The sequence below is a fragment of the Leopardus geoffroyi genome, chromosome C1 (genome assembly GCF_018350155.1).
Source record: "Leopardus geoffroyi isolate Oge1 chromosome C1, O.geoffroyi_Oge1_pat1.0, whole genome shotgun sequence".
Taxonomy (NCBI): Eukaryota; Metazoa; Chordata; class Mammalia; order Carnivora; family Felidae; genus Leopardus; species Leopardus geoffroyi.
The window spans coordinates 111,748,776-111,776,773 of record NC_059328.1 but is presented as its reverse complement, the minus strand read 5'-3'; the positions used below and the strand labels follow the sequence as shown (position 1 = coordinate 111,776,773).

Genomic DNA, 27,998 nt, shown 5'->3' with positions numbered 1-27,998 from the left:
GAGTTGTTAAATGTTCCATTTATACACCTTAAACATTACAAAGATTTATATACAGGAATGACCACTCCCCAAGATTGAAAAATGGTCTAGGAACCCCCAAAAATATAGTCTCCCAACTTTTTAAAAAAGCCCTGGATGATTCACAAAGACAGAGCCAAGCTCTCGATGCATTTTCCTCAATACAGTTAACAAACACTGCATCTAGATCATGTTGGCCAATGCCAGAGGAAAGATTATGATACGGAAAATCCCTCTCCAGCGTTGGTGCTGAGCACCCTGGGTGACCGTGTGGCCATCATTTCCTGAATCGCTTGAAGAGTGGGTGCACGTGCTTCGTGGAAGTCTTGCCCCGTGACGAGTGGTACTCCATGTACACGGTGTCGTCGGCCCCAGACATAGAGCTCATTGTGCCAAAGCGCCGAGACACCTGCGGGAGGACCCAGCCCAAGGTTAGTTTACAAGGGGAAAGACATTCCTTTTAGAACATTTATAATTGTAGTAAGTTTTTCAAAGTTTTTAATATTTTTTTTAGAACATTTATTGACTACTTACTATGTCTCAGGCATTATACTAAACAGTTCACATGCATTTACATGTTATTAACTCATCCAATCCTTCCAATCATTATAATCCTCATTTTACAGATGAAGAAACTGAGGCACAGAGAGATTAAGTAACTTGTCCAAGATTACACAGCTCTTAAAGAGATGGGATTTCAACTCTGGCAGCCAGCTTCAGATTCCCTATTCTTAACCATAATGCTATTCTGCCTCTCTTACTAACAATTTATGAACAGAATTTTTCAACAGTGAGAACAGTGGTCCCCCAACAGCTCAAGACTCCACCATAAGGTTTTGAATCAAGTGGAAAGCCAGAAAGCCCTGGGCTTGAATCTTGGATCTACCTCTCACTGTGGACAAATACTGAATGTCTGCACCTCAATGAACTCATCTATAAAATGGGGACAGCCACATCTGTCTTGACATACATGGTGTGAACAGAAATCATACAGGCAGGGTTTGACCCAGAGCCTTGCACACCACTTGCACCAGATTACAAGCCTGGGGACATACAGGCACCAAGCAATGCCAGCCTGACCTTAGGTGACTCCCTGGTTGGTGGGATTGACCAGGCATTCCAAGGACACAGTGAGAGGCAAGAAGTTTCCCTGAAGCATCCATGAGGGAAGGCTCAGACACCTCCGAGCTGGTCTGGTCCCCCAGTCTCAGGCTAGAGGAAGGGCAGCACCTCCCGGGGGACAGTGTATTTCTTCCTTTACCCCAACCACTGCTCACCTCTTAGCTCTAATATCAATATAGTTTCCAATGCACCTGACTACACGCACTTTTCTCTTGGAAGAGCCGGATAAGAACTCCCCATAATGGTACTTTCATTAGTTATACCATATTATATAGGGCTGGGCACAGGCAGGCATTCAGTAACTATTTGTAGAATAAATGGAAAGTTCACTATTTTCAGAGAACTCTACATATTTTAATTAATTTTATTTTAGAGGCAGAGACAGAGCACTAGCTGAGGAGAGGGGCGGGGGGCGGGGGGGGGGACAGAGAATCTCAAGCAGGCTCCATGCTCAGCGTGAAGCCTCTATGGGGCTTTGACTTGAGCTAAAATTAAGTCAGACGCTCAACCAACCCAGCCACCCAGGTGCTCCTTTTTAATTTTTTTTTTATTTAAATTTTCTTTTTATAATGTGAGAGAGAGAGAGACAGAAAGACAGAGAGACAGAGAGAACTCTACATTTTTCAAGATAAATACTGAAACTAGCTGGGAGAGGATCCTTAGACCCACCTTACTGGACAGCTTACTGGACTAGACCCACCTAAGCTGGACAGCTTAGCTCTATTACTGAGGAGGAAGCCAGAGCTGAATTGGCCTGTGCAAGGCCCTGGACGGCGGGCCCAGGCCTGCAACACCCCGTCCTGCAGCCACCTGGGAGCCGGCCTGGGGCCACATTTGCCATCCTGGGCTCCCCCATTCTGTGCACAGAGCAGGGGGCCAGCCACAGATTCTGGGCGTGGCCACATGAAACAGCGTGTCCAGAAGGAAGGATGCACCGAAAGGTTAACGGGGGCAATTTCTGTTATTTTCTTCTCCACAGCTTCCTGGTCTTTCCAAGTCTTTATGGAGGTCGCACAGGTGCGCATGCACACCTGCACACACACAGGGGACGCAGTGCATGCGGGCGCATAAGAACTCTGTCCTTTGGGAGAACTGGCAGGTGGGGCCTCACCCGCTCACTCACCTGGCTGGACCTGGAGCCAAATTCTCCTGCCACCACCTCTTCCTCTGCATCCAGGTCAGTGGCTGCCAGGACCTTCTGTAGGAGCTGTTGTTGCTCTTCCCTCGTGGAAAACGCCAGCTCTTCGTCCTCCATACCAGCCAGCTTTGTGATCACCTATAAAGCCGAAATCAGCAGGCCACATGGCCCCTTCTGTTTTGCCTCCCTCGGACCCAGCTGAGCAGGTGGCTAAAAACGGAGAGCTCCTCTCTGGCATTGCAGAGATCAGCTTCAGAGCCATCTGTAACAGGGAGCTTAACTGATGACTGCGGGGCAGGAGATGGGAAGGAAATTCCAGAGACACCTACTCCCAGAACAGCAAATCCACAATCACTTACAGACGACCAACAGGACCTTGACAACTCTAATGCGCCCCCGTGGCAGTATTCCACCTTGTACCAGGTAAAGGAAGGGACCAAAGATGGAGGGCACAGCCTGCCGCCCTCAGGAAGGGTCTTCAGCCCCCTGGGCTTGGCCCATAGGACTTCCAGCAGGATGGCACTTAGAAATGAGAGCATGTCGGGGCGCCTGGGTGGCTTAGTCGGTTGAGCCTCTGACTTCGGCTCAGGTCATGATCTCAGTCTGTGAGTTTGAGTTTGGTGTCAGGCTCTGTGCTGACAGCTCAGAGCCTGGAGCCTGCTTCAGATTCTGTGTCTCCCTTTCTCTCTGCCCCTCCCCTGCTCATGCTCTGTCTCTGTCTCAAAAATAAGTAAAAACATTAAAAAAAAAAAAAAAAAGAAATGAGAGCATGTCAAGGTGGGTTTGCAGCACTTTTTTCTAAGACAGCAAGAGAACAGCATGTAGAGATGTGGTTTTCCCTTCTTTGGAGGTGACTCACTATGAGGCCTACCAATTCCTGAAGAAAGCCAGGACTGATGACGTAGAGAAATCTTCCCCCCCCCCCCCCAAATCTTCTCATAATTTTAATGAGAAGAAAAGGCCTAGAAGTAGGGATCTGACTGAGCCCTTCAGGGGGCCACAGGCCCAGAGCATAAACATCGGGCGTTTCTGCCCTGGCCTGACCACCCCTCTGGGAAGTCCAGGGTCATGATCACAGGAGCTCTAACCGGGCTGCTCTCAGCAGGCAGCTCTGAAGGCAAGCGGGGCAAAGGCCCCTCCGACCAGCAGACAATCGCAGGTCCAGGTGCCTTTCTGCCAAGGGCACCTTCCAAAAAGCCCAGGACATGACCTGATTTGGCACATGTTCTCTCACTGGACTCTCCAGGGATCAGGACGTATGAACGTTACTATCACCACCTACTTTTCACAGACACATAAAAAGGTCATAATGCAAATCCTTCAAAATACGGTCAAGCATCCTGTCCTCTAGCCCAGCATGAGAAATCTGAAATTGTCACTGCTTCCAGCTAAAAAAGGAGAGGTCAGACGGCCCTGACCTCTTATCTACAGTTAATGACAGAAACTGGCCAACCTGAAAAAGACACAAGCGAAAGGATCTGAAAAGGCAGCCTGCAGTCTTCTGAGAACCAAGAATCTGGGAACCTACATGTTCTAGGGGTATCCTTTTAGTCCCCAGCTTCCAGCACCCTCCATCCACCCCCACAAACAAAAACCTTTAGGGGCACAAAATCGTGACATAACCTTTCCACCTGTGTCAACAGAAGAGAACACAAACATGGCAGCCGGTGGAAGTCAGCCAAAACGTTAGCACCTCCCAAACTGCACAACCGTGGCCTCATAGCGCATGGACACCTATGCCGTGAGGCCCCTGAGGCTGACTGACAGCACAGCTCGCCCAGCACCCGGCGGGGCGACCCATTGGAGCCGACCTTGTATCACAAATCAGGTGTGTGAACAACCTGGGAAACCCTGAGCTCCAGTGGACGGCCACTGCTGGTGCAGGAAAGTAATCGCAAGGGGCTCAGGGTGGCACAGTGACGGCCGTAGCTCTGAGGTGTCCCGAGTCCTGCAAGGAAGCACATCTTCCAGCTGACAGCTAACATTCTTCTTCCAAGACAACTGTAAAATCTGAACAAGTAGACACTCCAGACCCCTCACTTCGGAGGCCCCATTCTTTAACCATTCACTGTGGGAAGCCCGGGGCAGGAAGGGATCCTGCACAATATTTTCCCTCAAAGTCCCCGGCAATTCATGCAGAGATACAGGGAACGTGAGGCGGGGTTTCCAATGCCCTCATGCTCTGTGCCTGCCTAGGCTGTCCCCCAGTGGTGCCGATGGCGGCTCCCCCTTCTCCTGGAGGTGCGGGCACAAAGCAAGCCTCGGTTCTATTCTCACCACGCATTTAATGAATACATACCTTAAAGCTATAACCCTGGTCTACCAAGAACCTCTGCCGCTTGGTTGAGTAAGCCATTTCCTGTGTGTCCTGGGACACCAACGAGTAGAAGAAGGCATTGTACTCCTCTGCCACCATTCCTTAAGGGAGGCAAGGAAAAGACAAACATCATATGACTTCACTCATGTGGAATTTAAGATACAAAACAGGTGAACATAAGGGAAGGGAAGCAAAAATAAAAACAGGGAGGGGGACAAAACGTAAAAGATTATTAAATATACAGAACACACAGAAGGTTGCTGGAGGGGCTGTGGGAGGGGTGATGGGCTAAATGGACAAGGGGCATTAAGGAGGACACTTGTTGGGATGAGCACTGGGGTTATACATAGGGGATGAATCACTGGAATCTACTCCTGAAATCATTTTTGCACTACATGCTAGCTAACTTGGATGTAACTAATAAAATATATATATATAATAATTAATATTATATATATGTTATATATAAACATAAATAAAATATACTTTTTATAATTAATACTATTTATATATATTATTATTTCATACACACACACACACACACGCACATATGTAACATATATAAAAAGAGAGAGGGAAGGAAAAAGGACAACATTAGCTGTTACGATGCCTGGAAGCAAGGCTCCAGGGCTCAAAAGTACGCTGACCCCGCACAATGTGAGAGTTAGGGCGCTGAACCCCTAACCCTGCAGAGCTGAAAACCCACATAACGTCTAATTCCCCCAAAACTTAACTACTAATAGCCTACTGCTGACCAGAAGGCTTAGCAGTAATATGGAATACTTGATGAATACGTATTTTGCATGTTATACATATTACGTACTATTTTTAGTATAAAGTAAACCAGAGAAAAGAACACATTATTAAGAAAATCGTGAACAAAAGTACACTCCCAGTACTGCAGTTATCCAAAAAAACTCCCACAGCTCAAACTACAGTTCAAGGGTCAACCACAATGCAGTGGGAGAGCTTTGCAGTCAAGGGGCTAATGGCCTGGACTCTGTGTGGGCACTTACTTCATCAAAATTAAAAATGTTTGGTTAGGGGCGCCTGGGTGGCGCAGACGGTTAAGCGTCCGACTTCAGCCAGGTCACGATCTCGCGGTCCGTGAGTTCGAGCCCCGCGTCAGGCTCTGGGCTGATGGCTCAGAGCCTGGAGCCTGTTTCCGATTCTGTGTCTCCCTCTCTCTCTGCCCCTCCCCCGTTCATGCTGTCTCTCTCTGTCCCAAAAATAAATAAACGTTGAAAAAAAAAAAAAAATGTTTGGTTAAAGAACACCATTAAAAAAGTGAAAAAACAACCCACAGAATGGGAGAAAATATTTACAGAGCATGTATCTGATAAGGAATTTATATCTGGACTATATAAAGAACTATTACAAGCCAATAATGAAAAGACAAATGACCTAATTATAAGAAGAGCAAAGGATCTGAACTGACATTTCTTTTTAAAGAAATTTTAATTGTTTGTTTATTTATTTATTTTGAGAGAGAGAGAGAAAGAGTTCAAGCAGGGGAGGGGCAGAGAGAGAGGGAGACAGAATCCTAAGCAGACTCCGCACTGATAGCAGAGAGCCCGATGTGGGGCTTGAACCCATGAACCACAAGATCGTTACCTGAGGTGAAATTAAGAGTCGGAGGCTTAACTAAGGCACCCACGTGCCCCTGAACAGACCTTTCTCCAAAGAAAATATACAAATGACCAATGAGCCCATGAAAAGCATTGAACATATTAGTCATCAGGTAAATGCAAATCACAACCACAATGAGGTATCACCTGCCACTCCCTAGGATGGCTAGAATCAAAAAAGATCAGGGTGCCTGTGTGGCTCAGAAGGTTTAAGCGTCTGACTTGGCTCAGGTCATGATCTCATGGTTCATGAGTTCGAGCCCCACGTTGGGCTCTGTGCTGACAGCTTGGAGCCTGGGGCCTGCTTGTGATTCTGTCTCCCTCTCTCTGCCCCTCCCCAACTTGCACATGCTCTCTCTCTCCCTCTCTCTCTCAAAAATAAACAAACATTTAAATAAAAAAAAGTTTTAAAGAAAGGTTATTACAGCTATTGTCAAGGATGTAGAGAAACTGGATTCCTCACACATTGCTGCTAAGAGTGTCAAATGGTGCAGCCGTTCTGGAGGATAGTCTGGTAGTTTATTAAGATGTTGAACAGAGTTACCACATGACTCAACAATCTACTCCTAGTTATACCCAACAGACCTGAAAACATACACCCACACAAATTTGCACATGACTTTCATAGCAGCAGTATTCCTAAGAGCCAAAAGTGGAAACAACCCAAGTGTCTGTCAATAGAAGAACGAATAAATAAGACATACAATGGAATATTATTCAGCATTAAAAAGGAAGGAAATACTGATACATACTACAATAAAGATGATTCTTGTGAAAACATCATGCTAGTGAAAAAGGCAGTCACAGAAGACCCAGACTGCATGATTCCATACATATGAAATGTCTAGAATGAGCACAATTATCAAGGTAAAAGTAGTCGTGATTGCCTGCAGGTGGGGCTGGGAGGCAAGAAGAAAGGAAGAGTTACTGCCAATGGGAAAGGGTTTCTTTCCTGGAGCGATGCGAATATTCTAAACACAGACTGTGGTGATGGTTAGACACTTTGCAATTATATTAAGAACCAATGGGGGCGCCTGGGTGGCTCAGTTGGTTAAGCGTACAACTTCAGCTCAGGTCGTGATCTCAAGGTTTGTGGGCTCAAGCCCCGTGTCAGGCTCTGTGCTGACAGCTCGGAACCTGGAACCTGCTTCAGATTCTGTGTCTCCCTCTCTCTCTGCCCCTTGCCCACTCACACTCTGTCTCTTCCTCAAAAATAAATGTTTAAAAAAAAAAAAGAACCAATGAACTGGGGCACCTGGGTGGCTCAGTCAGTTAAAGTGTCTGACTTCAGCTCAGGTCATGATCTCACAGTTTGTGAGTTCGAGTCCCACGTTGGACTCTCTGCTGTTAGCTCAGAGCCCACTTCGGATCCTCTGTCCCCTTCTCTCTCTACCCCTTCCCTGCTCTCATTCGCTCTCTGTATCTCTCTCTCAAGAATAAACATTAAGAAACAACAAATTAATGAACTATACACTTCCAGTGGACCGACTATATGGTATGTGAATTATGTCTCAATAAAGTTGCTTGAAAAAAAAAAAAAAACCCAAAAAAACAAAAACCCAGGTCAGAAAAAAAACCTAGAGCAGAAGAATGATCATAGAAACTAGGACAGAAAATACTGAAGCCTGTAAAACCTGATCCTTCTGGAAAATCTGCACATTTTGCTTCACAGTCCAAATGTCAGCAGGTTCAGTATCTGTGTACTGCCTCTGAATTCAATTGTTTCTTAGTCTTACAAGAGCTCACAGATGCAAAGATAGCAGCCAAATACGTTACATCAAATAGTATTTTTAAAAAAACAAATCCTACTCAAATTCAAAGGGGCTTTAAAATTAGATTTGTTTCTTTTGGGGGGAGGTAATGGGTAAGGCATAAGTTAATGAGATACATTCACATATACTAGCCAGATGATATTCCTGTCAATTTATAAAAGCTATTGTTTCTCCAGCAGCCTTTTACACTGTTCTATTATATATGGCTCCCTCCTCACAAGAGTCCTTCAAGAGTCCTTCAAGAGGACTGTCACTCCCACTCTGGATGGGAAAGCAAGGCTCAGACCGGCAAACTACCTGCCCAAGGTCACCAGGGTGGTCTGGTGCTCAAGTTCATGCTATTTCTACTAACATGCCCTGTCTCCAGTTTAAATACAATCAGCCGCCTCTTAAACACATTCTACAACAATACGATTCCAACATATGCCCCTACCCTTGTTTCCAGTCACCCTAGCAGTCCAGCTGCCCCTAAGGAAAGCGAATTCCCTGAGGACAGGGCCTGTGTCCTGGTCTTAGGGCCTGCCTGGTCCCAGGAGGAGAGACGCGGCCACTCTAAGCGTCAGTCCCTGCCACACCCACCGTTAGGGTCAGGGCCCTCTCACCACAGGTAACAAGCAGAGACTCAGGCCTCGCACCCTCATTCACTAAGCACGACACTCCTGCTGCGAGCTGCTGCCCAAGGCAGGACTCTTCACAGGGTGTGCACGAAGTATCCCCGTGTGGCTGCCCAAGCTGCTCTTTCCAAAGCCCTCCCCAACTCCTGACTCAAGGCCCAGGGTTCAGTTCCAGCTCCCACACAGCACTGGCGGCCCAGCTCTGCTTCCTGCCTTTTATGTCCACAGCACTGCACACTCACACCGCTTCCCTGGCCCCTGATGGCCTACCAACGCGACAGCTCGGCTTTGAGGACACCCAACGCGGAGCAGGCAGCTGCCACGGAGAATGCCCACATAGGAACTCCGAGGCCAGAGAAAGAACACGAGCCATGCTGATCTTGGTCGTTGCTTTGGGACCCCTCCCTGCAGCATCTACTTAGCCGGGGTCCCGGCGTCCCGGGGTGCCTGCTCACCACCACAGGCACGCAGGCAGCGCAGCCCTACCCTCTTCCGAGTCCAAGTGGCTCAAAAGGAAAGACTTGCTGGAGCAGAAGGCGTAAGGCTGCCTTTACCTTTTTTGGCTCGGAGCACTCGCCCCAGCCTCTGGGCCTCCTGCCGCCGGGAGCCACCATGAGATGAGATCTGAATGAGAACATTTGCTTCTGGCAGATCAAACGATGTGTCACCCACCTACAGAAATGAAACAGCGTTGAGTTTGACAAATTTTTTTTTTGTTTTTTATCTGGGACAAAAAGAAAACAATCAATTGGCCTGGAATTTAAATAAGCTCTAAAGATAATTGAGAGAGACAAACCCATCCTCTTCCCTCTGCACCAGGGTCCTGCAGATGCAGGCAGGCCTCTAGGACCTTCTGTGAACTCTCCTGAGAGCTGTCCTAAAGAAGCGGGTCAGGACTCCCGGTCCCCACCAGCCATCTCATTTATGCTCCCAGGCCAGGCTGCTAGGGACCAGAGACAAGAGGGCCTATCGACAGAGATTCTTTGTAAAGGATTACTCTTCTTTTTTGCTACAGAAACACGTCTGCACAAAACCATCTACACTAGTGACTGGAGGCCAATGAAACCATCAGCACATGTGGGACACAGGACCTGTCAGGGCCCACTGCCCACACCAGGCTAGATCCGGTCAGGGTAGCGGCCTTGGCTTGAGGGTTCCAACCATGGAGGTTCCCAGCACATATCTAAGTGTGGTACTTACTAACCCAGCTGTGATCAACTTTATTGGCAAACCGCATTTATTTTGAGCTTTGGGCCTGTTCTAATCTGAATGCCTGCTCTACACTGTTCGGCCACAGCTTCCAACAGTATCACCGAGCTGGGCCTTTGTGCATTTGCACCGTGCCTACATCCACCGCCCACCACACCACGGCACACGAACAGCCAGGATGAAGGTTGCCCACAGCCCACAGGAAGCAAAAACTCCACAAAGAGAACCTCATCTAAATGTCCACTTCTGCCAGAATAGGTAATGAAAATTTTCCCCTGGGATAGAGAAAATACAATTTAAAATTCCTATATCCCCAAAAGAAGTGGGGAAAACTTCAGTCAAGCAAAGAGACTTTATAAATTGTCCACAACACATTCAACCCCACAAATGCTCCTTCTGCTACCCATCAGAAAGCATTCCTGTCACCAGACACTGGAAACATGGGAATGAGAAGTGACACGACGTCCCTTCAACAAACATGAATTCATGGCCCTCGCAATCACCCAGTGTCCCCTCTAGCCCTGGGGGTGCTGAGGCCTCACCACCACCCTGCAGGGCACACAGACCTTGGATATGAAGATGGTGTTGATTTTGGGGTTGTGCTTGAAATTCTGGAGAATCTGCATCCTCTCTCCCTGGGATGTAGGACCATAGATATAGGGTCTAAAGAAGAATGAGGTGTGTTAGGAGGACCACAGAATCACCCCCCAATTAACATCAGTGGGAAAAGGAATTCTTGCAAGGTTGCTCCCTCCCGGGAAGCCCTCCACCATGCAAGAATATCAGAGGGAGGCCCATAAAAATGAGGGGCTATAGACCCTCAGCCAAGGTTCTGGTCACCACGCTCTTCAGGATTTCCTCCTTCACTTTTTTCCTGTTTCTGGACTGTGCTTTTTCCTGAATCCATGTCCCTCAATCTAAGCTTAGTGTCTACACAAGCAGTGCTAACACAGCATCCAGGTGGGACTAGGGGCCACTGAGGACACCGCTGGTGTTTCCTGAGAAGCTCTGTCTAGATGCAGGGCTGGCTGGGATGCTGGCCCAGCCAGCCTTGCCTTCCTGGCCCCTGTACAGTCTGACCTCAGCTCCACCAGAGTGCTCACTCGGCCTGCCATTCCAGATACCAACTTGTACCCACCTTCGGAGCCCAGCTCATAGATGGAGCCCCACCAAAGCAGCATGACTCTGGCCCCTGACCCCTGGGCTGAGGGTGACCAGGCTGCTGCAGAACCAGACCTTCAGACCCTAAGAGAACTTTGAGAGGCAAAGAAGGAAAACCAAGCACCTTCTGCACTCGGGTTTGGGGGAAGATTAAGCTGCCTTGGGGCAACTCCAACTCTTCACTTCTTACTTGTTCAGCCTAATGGCATATTCTTTCAGGGCAAACACATTGTCGGCAAAGACAATAATCTTGTCATTCCTCCTTTCATGAAATTTGATCAGAAACTGGCAAGCTCTGAATTTGTTGGGGTTCATGGTATACAGCAAGATTCGTTTCTTGGTTTTGATTGCCACATACTCCCGGTAAAACTCAGGAGACATCGGGCACCAAACCTGCGACACAGTAAGAATCAAGGGTCAGTTTGCAAATTTAAACATCACACAACTGGAAACTTTTAAAGACCATTAATTTAGCAGAACTAGCTTTAAAACAAATCAAAACAAAATCAAGTACCTAATGTTGAACCAGGACACTCTCATATTTATCTCTTAACACATAGATATAATAATAATTATTATTATTATTATTAATGTTTTATTTATTTTTGAGAGAGCACAGCAGGGCAGGGACAGAGAGAGAGAGGGACAGAGGATCTGAAGCAGGCTGTGCACTGACAGCAGCAAGCCCAATGTGAGGCTTGAACTCACAAACCTCGAGATCATGACCTGAGCTGGTCAGATGTTCAACCGACTGAGCCACCCAGGCACCCCAAACACATGGATTTTTAAATGCATCGATATCTGGGGAATTACTTTCACACCAGCTCCAAGTAAGTAAAGGAAACCAGATTCTCAACCAGTGGTCCAAGTAATCCCTCCCATTTAGACCACACCTCCACACACAAGTCTACACACAGCACTGCTATGGAGAAGCGCACACATACCTCCTAGCTCTGTCTGTTGAATTAGCCTAGCAATGACATCCTAGGAGTAATGAACACACCTAGCACCTAGATCTTGGTTTGTAAATTCCATTCTTTGCTAAAAGGGCACCTTGGAGAAATGGCTGATTTCCAGGGCCAGAATAGGTAGAGAAAGTACCAGATAAACCTAAAATACCTTGCTGTGCCAGAAAGCAAGGAAGTGCTCAAAGAATGGGGACATGTCAAATGGATACAGGAGCCAGGCTGAAGGGGTCCCACTGGTCACATCTGAGACAATTAGATCCTTCAAATAAGAATGACAGGAACACTCTTTGGGGCCTCCTCTGTGCTAGGCCCTTGTGCATGGGCTACTGGCAAGCTTAAGGAAACTCAGACAAATATACTCAAGTGCTATGGGTTTTAAAGGTCTCAAGGCTGTGAACACATAAAAATGACCCTCTGGAAACTTTGCACTGAACAGGCCACAAAGCCTATCCTGACAGGCTCTGAATTCTGGGGTGTGACCAGTGCCACTTCTGTGTGATCACCACAGACCATTTCTTCATGCTGCAACCACTGTGGACTCAGCTGCTGTCGCTCCATGCCTACCACTGGCCTGAACTCGAATTCATAGGTTTTGCTGCCACTGTTTTCTGGTTCCCCCTGAGCTGTGTCCTGTTATGACTCCGTTAGGATTTCTAGTTCTTTATAGCCAAAGCAATTCTTTTTCCACAGTAAAATCTTTAAAATTGTGCATTTCACAGAACATGAATGGTCCACAGACATAGGAAGCAATACTCAAGGTCATTAGTAAACAGGAAAATACAAATTAAGATCATAAGGAATACCATTTTCATACTTAGTATGTCAGCAAACAATTAAAAGAAAATAAAACTCAGTATTATGTACTAGAGAAGATGTGGAGTAATTTCACTCACCCATGATGAGAGTGTCAGCCGGTCCAATACTTTGGAAAACAGTGTTTTCTAGGACACAACTAGTGAAGAGAACAGCCACATAGCCTTTCACCCAGATATGCTACCTCTGGGTGTATCTGCCAGAGCAGTGGCCTCCACAGTTGAATCATTTTAGGCCACAAACTAAACATTCATATGCATGAACACAGTTGTATTAAACAACTATACTCAAGAACAAAAACAAAAAACATCTACCCTTAATGTACTTATGCATTTTGGCAGATTCTATTCTTTCCTGATAATGACCCAATAAAGTAATGTCATCGCCTACTATAGGACCACAGTCCACAGTACAAACAACACTGCTTTAGAAAAAAATGACCCAAGGCCCCAGAAAACAGATATAAAAATATTTGCAGCAACACTATCACAACAGCAAAAAAAACAGAAACAAAAACAAAACACTAAGCTCCAAATTTATGAAGAATAAATCAGTGGCTTCCTAGGGCTGGGAGCAGAAGCAGGGATTCATGGCAAATGGGCATGAGGGAAATTTCTGGCGTGGTGACGGGGTGGTGGGAAATGCAATTCGAAACTGGAGGGTGAGGACAGCTACATAATTCCTTACACTGACTAAAATCACAGAATTTACTTACTTACAACAGGTGGATGTTATGAAACATCAACTTAACACCTCAATAAAGCTGTTACAAAGACAAACTTAGCAACCCAAGTGTCTGTCAACATTATTTTTAGTGTTGTGTAGTATTTCATCATATATCCTGTTGTGGTATATTTGTACAATGGAATACTGCAGAGCACAGCTACCTGCATCATCAAAAAAGTAATACATTACGCAAGGGATAAAAGTACCAAGCAAGGGACAGAAGTCATACGAGAACACACAAAACTAGGTTCTATTTTCATATACAGGAAGACTTTTTTTGAAGGCAACGCTAAACAAAGTAGGTGATGGAAATATACACAAGAGGTAAAATAATAAAGGGAGAGGATGACAAGTTCTGTCGTGGGACAGTGAATCCCCTGGCGGGGGAGGGGAGACACAACTGGAGAGGAATAGGGCCCTCAGAGATTCCGGCAATGCTCTGTTTCGTAGGATGCGTGTTGATTATGAAGAGGCAACTACAGGGTAAGGAAGTTTTCAGCAGAGCAAGTCTACCTGCACAGGTTCCTCACACTCACCGTTACCCAAGAGGCCCCCTTCTGCTCTTGTGGGACAGAGGCCACCTGACCCTAGCCAGTGAGTGACAGTCATTTCAAGTTGCCAGGAAGGATGTTTGCAATTGTTCCTTCTGAGAAGACTTACCTTTGAATGCGTATTTTCAACATTTACCTGTGCAGGTATTCACTGTGGAACAAGACTGGGACAATGTGTTTCCCAATGTGTTTAGAAATGATGTAGGCCACAGGTGCCTTCTGGGGACACCAAAACCAAGGGGCTTTGACCCTGGGGTGGCCTGGATGGTGGCCCACACAGGAGCACCCAGGAACTCCTCAAAGGTGAGGGTGGGCAGGACCATCCAGAGGTGCTCACTCCCAGGGAAAAGGAGGAGTGGATTTGGAGGTCAAACTAGCCTGGATTACCATCCCGACTTGAGCACTTACTGACTGTGTGCCCCTGGAAAGGGGTTTTGTTTCACAAGTCTTTGGAGTGGGTAGAACACTGCCCACCTCACAGGGGGACTGAGGGAACAGTATAAAGTGGCAACACTTCTGCTCAAGTCCTGACTGTGTATCTGCCCATGGGGAGGGGACCTGAACCATTTCCCCTTAACCATGGGTGGAATCCCTCTCTCGAGGCCATACCAGGAAGGGGAAAGCTACCTCGGCACACTGGACTTTGGCGATGTAGCCATTGTTCTGCAGCTCCATCCAATTGGCTTCGTAGAGCTTGGGGCCAATCAGAAAATTTAAGTCGACAATTTTGTCATCTTCCCGGACGAGGGTGGCGGTCAAACCCAGCTTGCAGTGGGCCTGCACGATGGTAAGCACCCGTCGGAACATCCTGGCTAGGGAAACAATCAATGCATTCACACTGTCACTTTTTTTAACATTTTCTTAAATGTTTACTTATTTACTTTGAAAAAGAGCACAAGCAGAGGAGAAGTGGAGAGAGAGGGAGAGAGAAACCCAAGCAGGCTCTGCACTGTCAGCACAAAGTCCAATGTGGGGCTCCATCTCACAAATCATGAGATCATGACTTGGGCCAAAATCAATAGCCAGAGGTTTAACCGACTGAGCCACCCAGGTGCCTCAACACTGTCACTTTTTTAAATGCTCAAGTACCACACACAGCCTTGCGACTTTACACGGGCCTGTGACACTAAGTGGGCTAACCCCGGGTTTCTGAATCATAGGAACCTGGCTCTAGACCAGAATGACTAGGCAAGAACACTTAATCATCACTTTCAGACCTGTCCAAAAGAAGGAAGAAAAAGAGAACAAAAGGGAGAAATGGCTTTAGGGAAGCTCCAAATCAGTGAGCCCCAGGATCCTTCCTTGTAACAGCTAAGCTACCAACAGCAGTGCAAATGGCGATCTGAAACACGATGTAACACTTAAAACACCAGTGAGCTCCAAATGATGCAAGGAATGTATTCATCCCAAAACTTGTACCCAGGATACCAGGAAGATGGCTGGGTGACCATGGGATCAGAGAAACAAAAGGAGCCGGGTCTGCTGGACTTCCTACCATCTTCCCAGAAAGCAGGAGACAACAGGGAGACATGAAACCCCAGGCATCCTCCTTAGGAAACTCCCTTCTCTGAGCTTTCCAATTAGATTCATCTGGTCCACCAGCAACCTCCTGTCTCTGTTTGGAATGTTCTAATTCTGGTTTATCAAATTAAATAAACACATAAATGGGATTAAGATACTAATTTCAAAAAGAACCAATTAATGGGTTTCCATGGGCTCATCCTTTAAAAATACTAATACTCCGGGGGCGCCTGGGTGGCTCAGTCAGTTAAGCATCTGACTTCGGCTAAGGTCATGATCTCGCGGTTCCTGAGTTCGAGCCCCAAGGTTGGGCTCTGTGCTGACAGCTCAGAGCCTGGAACTTGCTTCAGATTCTGTGTCTCCCTCTCTCTCTGACCCTCCTCTGCTTGCAATTTGTCTCTCTCTCTCTCAAAAATAAGTAATAAAACATTAAAAATTTTTTAAAAATACTAATATTCCAAAAAAAGGTTAAAATGTTTGTGTTTCGCTGATCTTATAAAACAATTAAAAGTGAGGTTAGTGATACTGCAGAAACAGAGGTTAACAATCTAAGGAAGGAAGGGTCAGACTGCACCAGAACACAAACCAAAAACGTAAGAACAGTGAGATAGCAGAGGACTGTCTGGGCCCCCAGTAAGTGTCCAGGTCTTCCAAGCTTAAGGTGGTTTGCACATACACTTGAAGACAAAGACCAGCAGCATAGTTATCTCCAAGGACTGTGCTGCTCCAAAAAAAGGGGAGCCAAGGACCACAGACCAGGCTCCTCATGTCAGAAGGGCATGGCAGCCAAGGCAATGGAGACAGCAACCTCATGCGAGTGCCAGGGAGGCAGCGCTGGGGACAGCCCAGAGATGCTATCAACCCAAGAGAAGCATGAATCTGCTCCCTGCCTGGATACTCTGCAGCCAGAAAGAAGCCCCCGCTGTGGCATCTGCCCTACAGACCAGCCACGTCCCACTACCACATTCTCCAACAGCCATAGGGCTGTCAGGAGGAGGAACCCACATATGACACAGTGTACAGATGGTTAAGTTTTTACACAGCTATGTCCCTATGAAATCACCCAGGTCAAGACAAGTGTTCCTAGCACCTAGAAGCCTCTCCTCTGACCCTGCCTGTCAATACCAACACTCCCCCCTCAAAGGAATCACCATCTCACTTGTCATCCAAACTTTGTATTAATAGAATCACAATACATATTCTGTGGATGTGATTTGTTTTGCTGTACATGTCACAGGTGTCAGTTGTCTCCCACTTCGTCCCTAGTCCAAGCACAGTGCTTGATACATAGTGGGTTCTTAATAAATACTTCCTAAAATAATGAAAGTGGCACAGTGCAGTAAACACTAAATACATGCAAGTCTGCAGTTACCGATATTTTATCAATACAGTGAGTGACACAATAGGACTCTTTTTGGACGATGTCTAAAAGAAAACAGCCATCTTTACCTCTTGAGATAAATCTCAAAGATTTATCATTCTACCTCATCCAACGTGGTATACTTGTTTAACAATCAAGAATCTTGCTGTGATTTGTTAGAATTCCCTAATTTAACATTGGCTCTCTGGCCCAGTGAGCATGGCCAGGCCAAGGAGCTCACAAGAACACAACTGAACTCAGAATTCTATTTATAGATGTTTGGTTTTACTCTCCTACCCAGCCAGAGACAAACTGACCCAGTGAATCAGGAAGAGAAAACACACAGATGGCAAGCATGAAATTTTGTGGGGTACACCCTGTATCCTCATCACCAACCAATCTCAAGCCTGGCTGTCGCCCTCTGAAACCTGGGACCTAGGCTAAAAACGAACATCAACATAAACTAAGTACATACTCAGGTTTCCCAAGTTTCAAACACAGACTCCAAATGAACCACTGCACAGCACTTCCAAACTCATTTGTAGGATGTGATTCTCTAGGTCATCGATTTCCAATCCAATCAGAGCCAGTAACCTCCTGCTCCTTAAATTTTTTTTTTTTTTTTTTTTGGAGTTTAGTTTTTAAATTAGCACACAGTAAAAAGTGATCTTTTGCTGGGGGTGGATGGGATTGGTTCTATAAATTTTAACACATGTGAAGATCTGTGTAACCACCACCACAATCAGGATACAGAGAAACCCATTACCCCCAAAACACTCCCTCCTGTTCTCCCTTTACAGCCACACCCTGGCACCCACTGATCTGTTCTCCATCACTAGTTTTGTCTTTTCAAAGGCACTATACACCATATAACCTTCCAAGATGGGCTGATTTCACTCAGCAAGTACCTCTGAGATTTCTCCAAGTTGTTGCATGTAGCAACAGTGTGTTGTTTTGTGGCTGAAAAGAGTTCCAGGGGAGGGACCTTCCCATTTGTCTATCCAGTCACCCGCTGTTGGGCATTTTGGTTGTTTCCAGGTTTTGGAGACTCTGACTAAAGCCCCTACGAACATTCATGTACAGGTTTTTGTGTGAACCTGAGTTTTCATTCTCTAGGACAGATGCCCAGGGGTGGGCCTGATGAGTCACATGGCAATTTTCTAAGAAACTGCCCAACTTTCCACAGTGACTGTACATTTTGTGATTCCTCTGGCGGTGCATGCCAGCTGCTCTGTACTCTCGTCAGTTATTGTCAGTATTTTCCATCGTGGCCACTCTGATGGGTGTGTGGCAGCATCTCGTCGAATGGTATTAATGTGCACTTCCCTCAGGGCTAATGATGCGGAATATCTTTTCAAAGGCTCCTAGGCATCTGTATATTCTCTTTGGTGAAATGTCTACTCTTGTCTTTTGCCCATTTTCTAACATCTCTGCCACCGCCAGAATGTCTAACTGGCAATCAAATGAACGTGCCTAAAGCCGAACCCCTGCACTCTGCAAACCTGTTCCTTCTACAGCTTTCCCCAGTTCTGTAGCTTTCCTTCCAGTTGCTCAAGCCAAAACCCATATGGTCATCCTTGATTCCTCTTTCTTTCAGGTCTCATGGCCAGCCTGTCAGCTCTGCCCTCACAACACATCCAGAAGTAGATTACCTTTATTCTTACTGGTTCAAGCCTCTTGGTTGGGCCCATCCAGCTGCTTCTACCCTTGCCTCCTTCCGTTTATTCTAGCACAGCAGCCAGGGTGGTACTTTCATAGTACATGACAATCAGATCATGTCACCCTTTGCTCAAATCCCTCAAATGGCTTCCCACCCACTCATATAGTACAAGCCCAACACCCTACAGTGACCTATGTATAGGATGTGGCCCACACTCTATCCTGCCTGGCCCTCTCTAACCTTGGCTTTGACTGCTCTCCTCTATGTCCCTCCTGCCGCATAGTCATCTTGCTGCTGTCAGACCGTGTCAAGTACTCTCCCACCTTGGGACTAATGCTGCCCTGTTCCTTCAACCTGAATGACCCCGAATCCCTACGTGGCTTGCTGTGAACATCGATAGGTACCCTCAGACATGCAGGAGGGCTGGAGGGGTTCTCATTAACTGAAAGGAATGATGCTAGGGCCACCTAGGCAGTATTTTGAACACTACGTGAAAATGCCTCTGATTTCATTTCATGCAGAGAAATCCCTAATTTACATTTAACTTACCAGAGCTTCCCCTTTATTTGTTTTATCAATGAATACTGGAATACTATGTGGCAATAAAAGGGCAGATACGACCAATACAATGTTATATGGGTCAACCATCATGCAAAGTAAAAACAGCCACATCTAAGAAAATATATATTATATGAGTCTGGAAAATATATGAAATATTTACTATTATATATAACATATATTCCTTAAAACATATATGAATTACATATCATATGATTCACATTATGGTATTTCCCGAAAAGGCAGGTCAACTATAGAGACAGGAAGCACTTCCATGGTTCTCTGGGGCTGGAGCTGAAAACACTGACTGTAAATGAGTATGAGGGAGAGGTTCTAAAACTGGATCACGGTCACGGCTGCACAACTCCATAAACCTGTGAAAAATCTTGAATTGTACATTTATAATAGGTAGTTTTTACTGGTGGAAATTGTATCAATATAGCTATTTTTTTTAAAAAAAGACTGCCTGCAACACTTGGAGAAGTTGGGCTTCTGTAACATATCAAGGATCAATACTTCAATTCAGCCTTCAAATAAAACAAACACCATTACGGCAAGGACTTCAGTGCTGCTGGTCCAGTTTTCACAGCACCATAAGCCAACCGGTTAAGGGTAAACTGAACTACAACAGTAAGAATGAGGAAGAAGGGAAAAGCCATTTTCTGAATGACTACTGTGGGCCCGTGATTCACGAAGCTGTCTGCCACCCACCCTCATGCCCACCCCCCCACATGCTTCGGACTTACTTTAAAACTTTACCCAGCAGACCTTTCTAGCAAGACAGATGAACTACACAGCAGTCTTCCCTCCACCCAACGAAGAGAAATCAATTTTTGTCTCTGCAATGAGCAGGTAGCTCGGCTCTCAGCCTGCTTACCTGGTATGGTATGTACTTCATCCAGAATCATGAGGCCCCACTCCTGAGTTTTGAGCCACTCCATGACTCGCTCAGCCTCCCAGGACCTTTTGGTGGTGTGGCCCAGCATGGAGTAGGTGCTAATGGCAATGGAGCAGCCGATGGGCTTGTCCTTGGCATCGGAGGTGAAGCGGCAGATCTGGCTGTCGTCAATGGTGGACCACATCTTGAACTGGGCTTTCCACTGCTCCACAGACACAGCTGAGTTGCCCAGTACCAGACAGCGCTTTCTCACGGTGCAGGCAGCTGTCACACCAACCAGGGACTTGCCGGCACCTATGTGAAACCAAAGGGCAATGCCACCCAAGGCCAGGTTGCAATGAAAGACAAAGACAGGGGTGCCTGAATGGCTCAGTCGATTAAGCGTCCAACTTTGGCTCAGGTCATGATCTCACAATTCGTGAGTTTGAGCCCCGCATCGGGCTCTGTGCTGACAGCTCAGAGCCTGGAGCTTGCTTCGGATTCTGTGCCTCCCTCTCTCTCTGCCCCTCCCCTGCTCATGCTGGTCTCTCTCTCTCTCTCAAAAGTAAACATTTAAAAAAATTTTTTTGAAGGACACAGACAGAATCCACACACAAATCTGGATGAATTACTTGCAATAACCCTCACAGCCGACACCATGAGGCACTTCTTGCTCCAAGGTCTGTTTTCTTCTCTATAAAAAGGAGACACGTCCAGCGCATGCACAAATGTGACAATTAAGAGAGACAGGCACCAGGCCCTCCTGTGGCATTTTCCATGAATTTTGTTCTAATGTTGAAATCTCAAAACTCACCAGAGATAAGAGACCCTCTTATTGCTGAAATTGTGAACATGAGGAAATGAAAGTGGAGGTACATGTGGCCCTCGCCACGGGAAGGTGGTGCCTTGGAGGAAAAGTGTGCCCGGCACACAGACCACACCGAGGGCCCAGTACAAGGCAGCTCTTAGACTGCACAACGTGCTGGGCTGAGAATTCAGGCATACGGGAGATGTGTACACTACTGGCAAAGACAGAGGTGAAATTCCAGGGCTTCCAAGTTTACTATCTTCCACCATTTGAAGATCAAGATAAAAATCAAGCTATTCCTTTAAACAGCATTTCCTCCTTCACCAGGCATGTGCATCAAAATCACCCAGGGAGATTAAAAAAAAAAAAAAAAAAAAAAAAAAAGAATGTGGAGGCACAGGCCTCTCCCCTGGAGATTCTAACCTCCTCAAGTCTGAGGTAGGGCCCCCAGGTGAATGTGCTGTGACCTCTGGCCAAGAACCTCAGCCAGGACCTGACATGACTTAGGACAAATGATATCAGACAGGTGCCAAGGAGGCTATACTCTCCTTTCTTGGATGTGCACATTGTAATAAGCCATCCAGGAACGAGCAAAGCTTCTCTGCTATGAAGTCTCCAAATACACACACTCACAAGCTGATTGCAAGGGATGAGACCCTAACTCCAGTGTATAAGATATCACCTGCCCCTGCAAGTGCAAGCTGGTGCAGCCACTCTGGAAAACACAATGGAGGTTCCTCAAAAAACTAAAAATAGAACTACCCTATGACCCAGCAATTGCACTACTAGGCATTTATCCATGGGATACAAGTGTGCTGTTTCAAAGGGACACATGCACCCCCACGTTTATAGCAGCACTTTCAACAACAGCCAAACTATGGAAAGAGCCCAAATGTCTATCGATGGATGAATGGATAAAGAAAATGTGGTGTATATATACAATGGAGTATTACTCGGCAATCAAAAACAATGAAATCTTGCCATTTGCAACTACGTGGATGAAACTGGAGGGTATTATGCTAAGCGAAAATAGTTAGAGAAAGACAAAAATCATATGACTTCACTCATATGAGGACATTAAGAGACAAAACAGATGAACATAAGGAAAGGGAAACAAAAATAACATAAAAACAGAAGAAACTCATAAATATGGAGAACAAACTGAGGGTTACTGGAGGGGTTGTGGGAGGGGGGATGGGCTAAATGGGGAAAGGGCACTAAGGAATCTACTCCTGAAATCATTGTTGCACTATATGCTAATTTGGATGTAAATTTTTAAAAATAAAAAATAAAATGAAAAAAAAAAAGACAGCACCTGCCCCACATCACTGTCACTGCCCAAGATCTTACACATTGCTTAGTCGATGTGTTTACCATCTGTCTCTCTACAACCAAAATGAGCTCCCCGAGGTCGGAAGTGTTGTTCTATCCACCACTGTATCCCCACTGCTGAGGTCAAAGCCCTGCACACAGCAGGCACTCAAATATGTGTTAGGTCATGGATCAGGGCGTCATCTGACCTCAGCTGCTCCCTGGCCAGGTATGATTTAGAGAAGGGCACACAAAGGAGAGCGACAGAAAGCTGGCAGACCATGACAGAAGAGTCTGGCCACCTTCTTCATTCAGGTGTCACTTACCACAAGGAAGAACGATGACCCCTGAGCGGGCACGTCCATTCCCAAACATCTTCCGTAAGCTCTTTTCCTGATAAGGTCTAAGGACGGCTGTGGGTTTCAGGTCAATGTTGATATCAGGGTTAACAGAATCATTCCGGAAGTCATACTCTGCCAACAGGGGGTACTCCAGGTGGATACAACGTTTCTGGAGCTCTTCAATCATTTCCTGGGGAGTGAGCATGGAAGACATTTATAATCTTGTTAAATCCAAAGCATGCTCATAAACTATGCATAATCCAAGGGGGTTAATGGTCAAGAAGACAGCATTTTATGTAGGCTTTTACAATTTCAGATCTTGATCTGCTTGATATCAAGTAGATATCTGCTTGATAACAGCTGGGTTAAAGCACAGAAAAGCAACTCAAGTTAAGGACACAGACAAAATTAAATCCAATCACCAAAATGCCACCAAAACCACCAAAATGCCCCTCAGACACTTCCCACATCTCCCAGGAACTTGTGAAGACTGACCCAGCAGCCAGAGTCACAGGACACTCAGATCTAACCCCATCAGGAGGAACAATGCCACAGCTCACAGACACCATAAAGGAGAAAGCAATTTCAGGAAGACACGGGGATCCCTTCCTCTCACACAGACCGCAGAGTCCATGCAGGGCTGGGCTGCTTGGAGAGGGTTACATTCACTAACCTGCTTGACTTCAAAAGATACTGTCTGGGTCTCTTCTTCTTCTTCCTCATCCTTGTCCATTTGTTCGTAGAAGTCAAACAGGTCTGTGGGGATATCAGATTTTCCCTGTGGGTCCGTCACCCGGGAAGTGGAAGGCCCACCACTGCCCTCAGCAGTCTTGGCGATCTGTAAGAAAGGCAGGATCTGAACCTCTGTGCAACAATGAAACCTCATGCCACCAAGCAAGAGCCAAAGTTGAACAAGCAACTGCAGCTGTAAGAAGACGGGAGGGGTGCCTGGGTGGCTCAGTGGGTTGAGCATCCGACTTCAGCTCAGGTCATGATCTCGTGGCCTGTGAGTTTGAGCCCCGCATCAGGCCCTGTGCTGACAGCTCAGAGCCTGGAGCCTGCTTCGGATTCTGTGTCTCCCTCTCTCTGCCCCTCCCCCACTCATGCTCTGTCTCTCTCTTTCTGTCAAAAATAAATAAACATTAAAAAAAAAAATAGTAAGACAGCAGGGTCCCAAGATGCAAATGCTGAACTGAATGTCCCAATGCTCCCACTACCAAGGGTGACCCAGGAGCCCACTTACAGCCGACTTGCTCGTGAACGTCTCTGTGATGAGCTCCGTGGCCTCCCCGTCAGAGTTCCGCAGGCGGCACTCCCGGATCACCGGATCCTGGAGAAGATGCTGGATGACATCAGGGTGGGAGCTTTCAACGAAGTACCTAAAAGAGGGGAGGGAAGGAGGTGGCTACTGAGCAGTACACCATTTCCAGAAGGTTCTGTGGCTCATTTGATCAGATGGGCTGGAAATAGTGGCTCTGTGCTTCTCTCAATCTCTTAGTCTCCCATACCCTTGGCCAGATCTGAGCTGCGAGCTACTGGCCAAGATATAACAAATGAGGTTGTGGACAAAATCTGGCTTTGAGGTCAAATAAGGAGTGGCCTGAGCCTCAGCGTCACTGCTCGGGAGCGGGGAACACGGTGGCCAGTAAATGAATTCCCAGTTTTGGTCACTTCCCTTCGCTCATCCCTTCTATCCCCTTACTCAGGGGAGCAGGTGCTGGTGCAGACAGACAGCCCACAGACATCAGCTCCTTGCCACCTGCTCTGCACAGGGCACAAGTGCCTTGGGGGGCTTGTCACAGGATCCCTTACCTGTTGTGCTTCAGGACCAGCTTGACTTTTCCATAACTGACAGTACACAGCTGCAAAGAGTGACAACATCCAACAGGCACAATTAGCAATACTCGGCTCACTAGGGACACATTCATTAGTGGGCATGTCTTACTACCTACCAAGTGAAGACTTCAGTTTACCCAATGTGCAATCCTAAAGAAGTCAGGTCTGCCAAAGGTGAGCTTTTTCTTATTAAACTCTACTCTTGGAGAGTAAAACCTTGCTTTTGCCTGGCTCTTTCTGATGCACATCTTAATTTATAAAATGCTACGTAAAATCTTTCTTTTATTTTCCCTTCCCTTTTCTTCTCCATTCCCACAGGCCCCAACCTAATCCAATGGTTCATCCAGCCACACCAGCATTATTACAGGTCCCAGCACAAAACTGGCACAGAGCATGTATTTAGTAATTGCTGTGTAAATTAAATGCAAAACCCCCTGGCCTCCTCACCAATGTTCCTATTTCTCCCAACTAGAATGTAAGCTTTGGAGTGCCTGGGTGGCTCATTCAGTTAAGCGTCTGACTCTCGATCTCAGCTCAGGTCTTGATCTCACGGTCAGGAGTTCAAGTCTCACACTGGGCTCTGCGCTGGACATGAAGCCTACTTAAAAATAACAATTAAAAAAACAGAATGGAAGCTTCTTGACAGAAGTGACTAGGTTCTGAAATCTTCTAGGTTCCCAGCAATCTTCAGGACGGAAAGCAGCAGAGGTTGTGTGGTGGCTGTGGAGATCTGCCGCTCAGCTCTCAGGCTGTGACCAGCCCCTGCTGCTGCCCTTCTGGATCCCCTGCTGCATTATACCAACACCTACATTCCTGCAGGCGGCTCCAGGCCAAGACCGAGCACAGCCAGCGTGCTAATGCAGGGTTCATTCCAGCAAGGTGAGGCCCTTCTCCCTGGGCACCTTTCCATATCACAAGAAGACAGAACTCCTACCAGGGCTCCTGTCAGCTTCCCTGAGATCGGACGCATCACTGTACTGACGGTCTGTGGCACTCACCAGATCTGGGGGTCTGAATCCAACTCCCTTAGATCAGCTGAAGGTGACAAAAGCCACTGTCATCTATTCTGAATGGCATTGACCTGTCTCTCAGGACAAACCCAAGCATGTCCAATGCTCTTCATATGGAACCCTATCCACTTCAACATTTGCAAGTTCTTTTTGATTTTCCCTAATGGAAAGTGTTGACTATTGGTCCCGTGCAGGAATTCAGCCTTAGACAGAGTTTACCACTTATATTAGTCTGCTCAGCTGCTGTTCAAAACACCACAGACTGGGTGATTTAACAACAGAAACATTTCTAGAAGTCCTCCATCAAGGTGCCAGTGATTAGTTTTTAGTTAAGGCTCTCTTCCTGACTACCTTTTCACTATGTGCCCATATGACCTCTTCCTTGTGCACGTGCAAAGAGAGCACCTGAGCTTTCTGGATGACTATTCTTTTTTTTTTTTTTTTTCAACGTTTATTTATTTTTTTGGGGAAAGAGAGAGACACAGCATGAACGGGGGAGGGGCAGAGAGAGGGAGACACAGAATCAGAAACAGGCTCCAGGCTCTGAGCCATCAGCCCAGAGCCCGACGCGGGGCTCGAACTCACGGACCGCGAGATCGTGACCTGGCTGAAGTCGGACGCTTAACCGACTGTGCCACCCAGGCGCCCCTCTGGATGACTATTCTTAAAAGGATGCTAATCCTATTGGATCTGGGCCCCACTCTTATGATCCCATTTGACCTTAATTACTTCCTCATTACAAATATAATCACATTAGGGGTTACAGCTTCATATGAATTTTGGAGAGGACACAATTCAGTCCAAAACACCATTCACTTCTCGCTGCATTCCCAAATAACCCTGGCCAGAATGGGCCTGAATTAGTATCCCCAATGTGTTAGTGTTCATTGTATCAGAACGCTCATGAGAAGTGTGGCCTCAGCAAGAAGAGATCCAGAAGAGAAGCAGCTGTGGGAATCAGTTATGTCTCTCCACACGAGATCTGAATGGCATCTTCATGATGGCCACAGGTTGACAATGGGTAGTACCTGTCCACTATTAACACATTCACAAGGAAGGCAAAAGCGCTGGCCTTAGCTCCCCACTTGCCTTAATAAACTGAATAATTCCATCAGGGACTCCCGTCTTGCTGAGCTTCCTGAGGTATTCAGTGATGTCACTAGTTTGTAGCCCAACACTGACAGCTGCATACAGGGAGTAGGCAGTTAGTTTGTACTCATGCACGTGGGTTGGTCGGCACACTGGCTCTGCAATAGCCACCAGGAAGTCTTGAGCATATTTGTAAACCGGAGAGAAGGCTTCTAAGAAGATGTGGCCATCAGGAGCCTAAGAAACACCAAATGGACATGACAGACAAAACAAAAAACAAAAAAACCAAATGAAGTGTAGAGACTATTAGACTCTTTCCCACACCATTACCCAGAAAAGATAAGCTGCCCAAAAAGGGATCTTTAACACCAAGGATATTTTTTGTAAGCCCTCCTTCAGCCAACTGTGGGCCTGTTACTTTAATCAGATCCAAGGAATGGAAAGATTAGAAGAGCAGGTTTCCGAAGTCCGTTTCCACTCTTCTTCACAGGGAAAGCCCACCTTATTGGCTATCTTCAATGTACCTTTAGGTTAGTTTTCAAACGAACGTAGACTATTACCTACTTCGAGCTGAGCAACAGAGTGGCCTAGCAAATATATAGCTTCCATTACTTTTTGTAGATGGGTAATTAAAATGTTACACAATAAACAGCATTTGCTCAGTAAATAAAAAAGTATTTCCACGCATGTGGTAGAACTGAAGGGAAGGGGAGAAGGAGGGGCTAGAAACGAAGGCTAGTGTGCCCTGGGTACCTGCTCCTTCTCAGGCTGCTCAAACAGCATGTGTGAAAGCCGTCTCCCAGCCAGCTCTGGAGGGCAGTACCCTGCATTTCCATTTGGGGTCCAAAAACCGAACCAGCTTGGCTCTGCCCTGGCGGAGGGTATGCTTACCACCCAGAGGGGCCTCGAGGTGTGGTCGTCCTTCAGCGGCATCTGCAGCCTGTAGTCCTTGGCTCCATATTCATCAACTTTGGTGCCGGACTCATCCACCTGCTTCCCAGCCGCCGAGGGGACCGCTTCCTGAGAGTCGTTCCCGGGGACGTCGTCGTCATCTTCTTCTTCATCCTCGTAGTGCCGCTTCTTAGACTTCTTCTTATCTGCAGATACGGACACAGAAGTGAGCGCAGCAGGAGCCTAAGGTTCCCTCCGCACCGTTGAGCAACATTTCGAAGGAACCTGGCAGCAGCCGTACTTCATTCACCAACGCCATGCACCCCTAGCCAAGAGCCACCTGCGTGCCGCTGGCGTCCTCTCCCTCCAACGCTTCCCACCCGGCCCACGACGCAAGGCGGCCCAAAGGTCAGGGATCGCCCCCTGCCCAGCAGCTTGTCGCGACAGCATGAACAGGCCGCGAGACACTGCGGGGCCGGCAGCCGCTGAGAAGCCCGGAGCGGCTACGACACAGGACGACGGGGAAGGCGAGCGCAGGCAGGCCCCAGAGCGCCCGCGCCACGTCTCACCGCGGTCTCCCCGGTCTCTTTTGCCCATGGCAGCAACAGCACCACACAGCCGAAGCCGCCGGGTCTCCGCGGCGGCTGCTCCCAACGGGGCTTCCGGTTCACACCGGACGCTCTTCCGGCAAACGCACAG

The 27,998-nt window shown here is 47.0% G+C and overlaps 1 protein-coding gene across 2 annotated transcripts; it reads right to left on the bottom strand.

The window, feature by feature from the left end:
• Positions 1-2: 2 nt before the first annotated feature.
• Positions 3-27,979, bottom strand: ERCC3 (ERCC excision repair 3, TFIIH core complex helicase subunit). 2 transcript variants are annotated; one of them, XM_045479415.1, is made up of 15 exons: positions 27,869-27,979; positions 27,300-27,505; positions 26,409-26,645; positions 24,286-24,335; positions 23,717-23,852; positions 23,147-23,311; positions 22,459-22,663; positions 20,014-20,328; positions 14,665-14,849; positions 11,170-11,372; positions 10,385-10,481; positions 9,164-9,281; positions 4,578-4,696; positions 2,264-2,416; positions 3-427 (listed from the first exon to the last, which is right to left on the bottom strand). In XM_045479415.1, exons 1-15 carry the CDS (start codon positions 27,894-27,896, stop codon positions 296-298), a joined length of 2,349 nt encoding a protein of 782 aa, XP_045335371.1. In that variant the 5' UTR covers positions 27,897-27,979; the 3' UTR covers positions 3-295. The 2 variants fall into 2 exon arrangements, with proteins under 2 accessions (XP_045335371.1, XP_045335372.1); XM_045479416.1 differs by having other exon boundaries at positions 3-276; positions 27,869-27,972.
• Positions 27,980-27,998: the final 19 nt, after the last annotated feature.

Coding starts and splice junctions, on each gene's coding strand:
- ERCC3 (XM_045479415.1), bottom strand. CDS start 27,896: ATGGGCAAAAGAGACCGGGGAGACCGCG. Junction 26,646..27,299: donor CCTCGAGGCCCCTCTGGGTG/GTAAGCATACCC, acceptor GGTGTTTCTTAG/GCTCCTGATGGCCACATCTT. Junction 23,312..23,716: donor CGTTCACGAGCAAGTCGGCT/GTAAGTGGGCTC, acceptor CCTTTCTTACAG/ATCGCCAAGACTGCTGAGGG.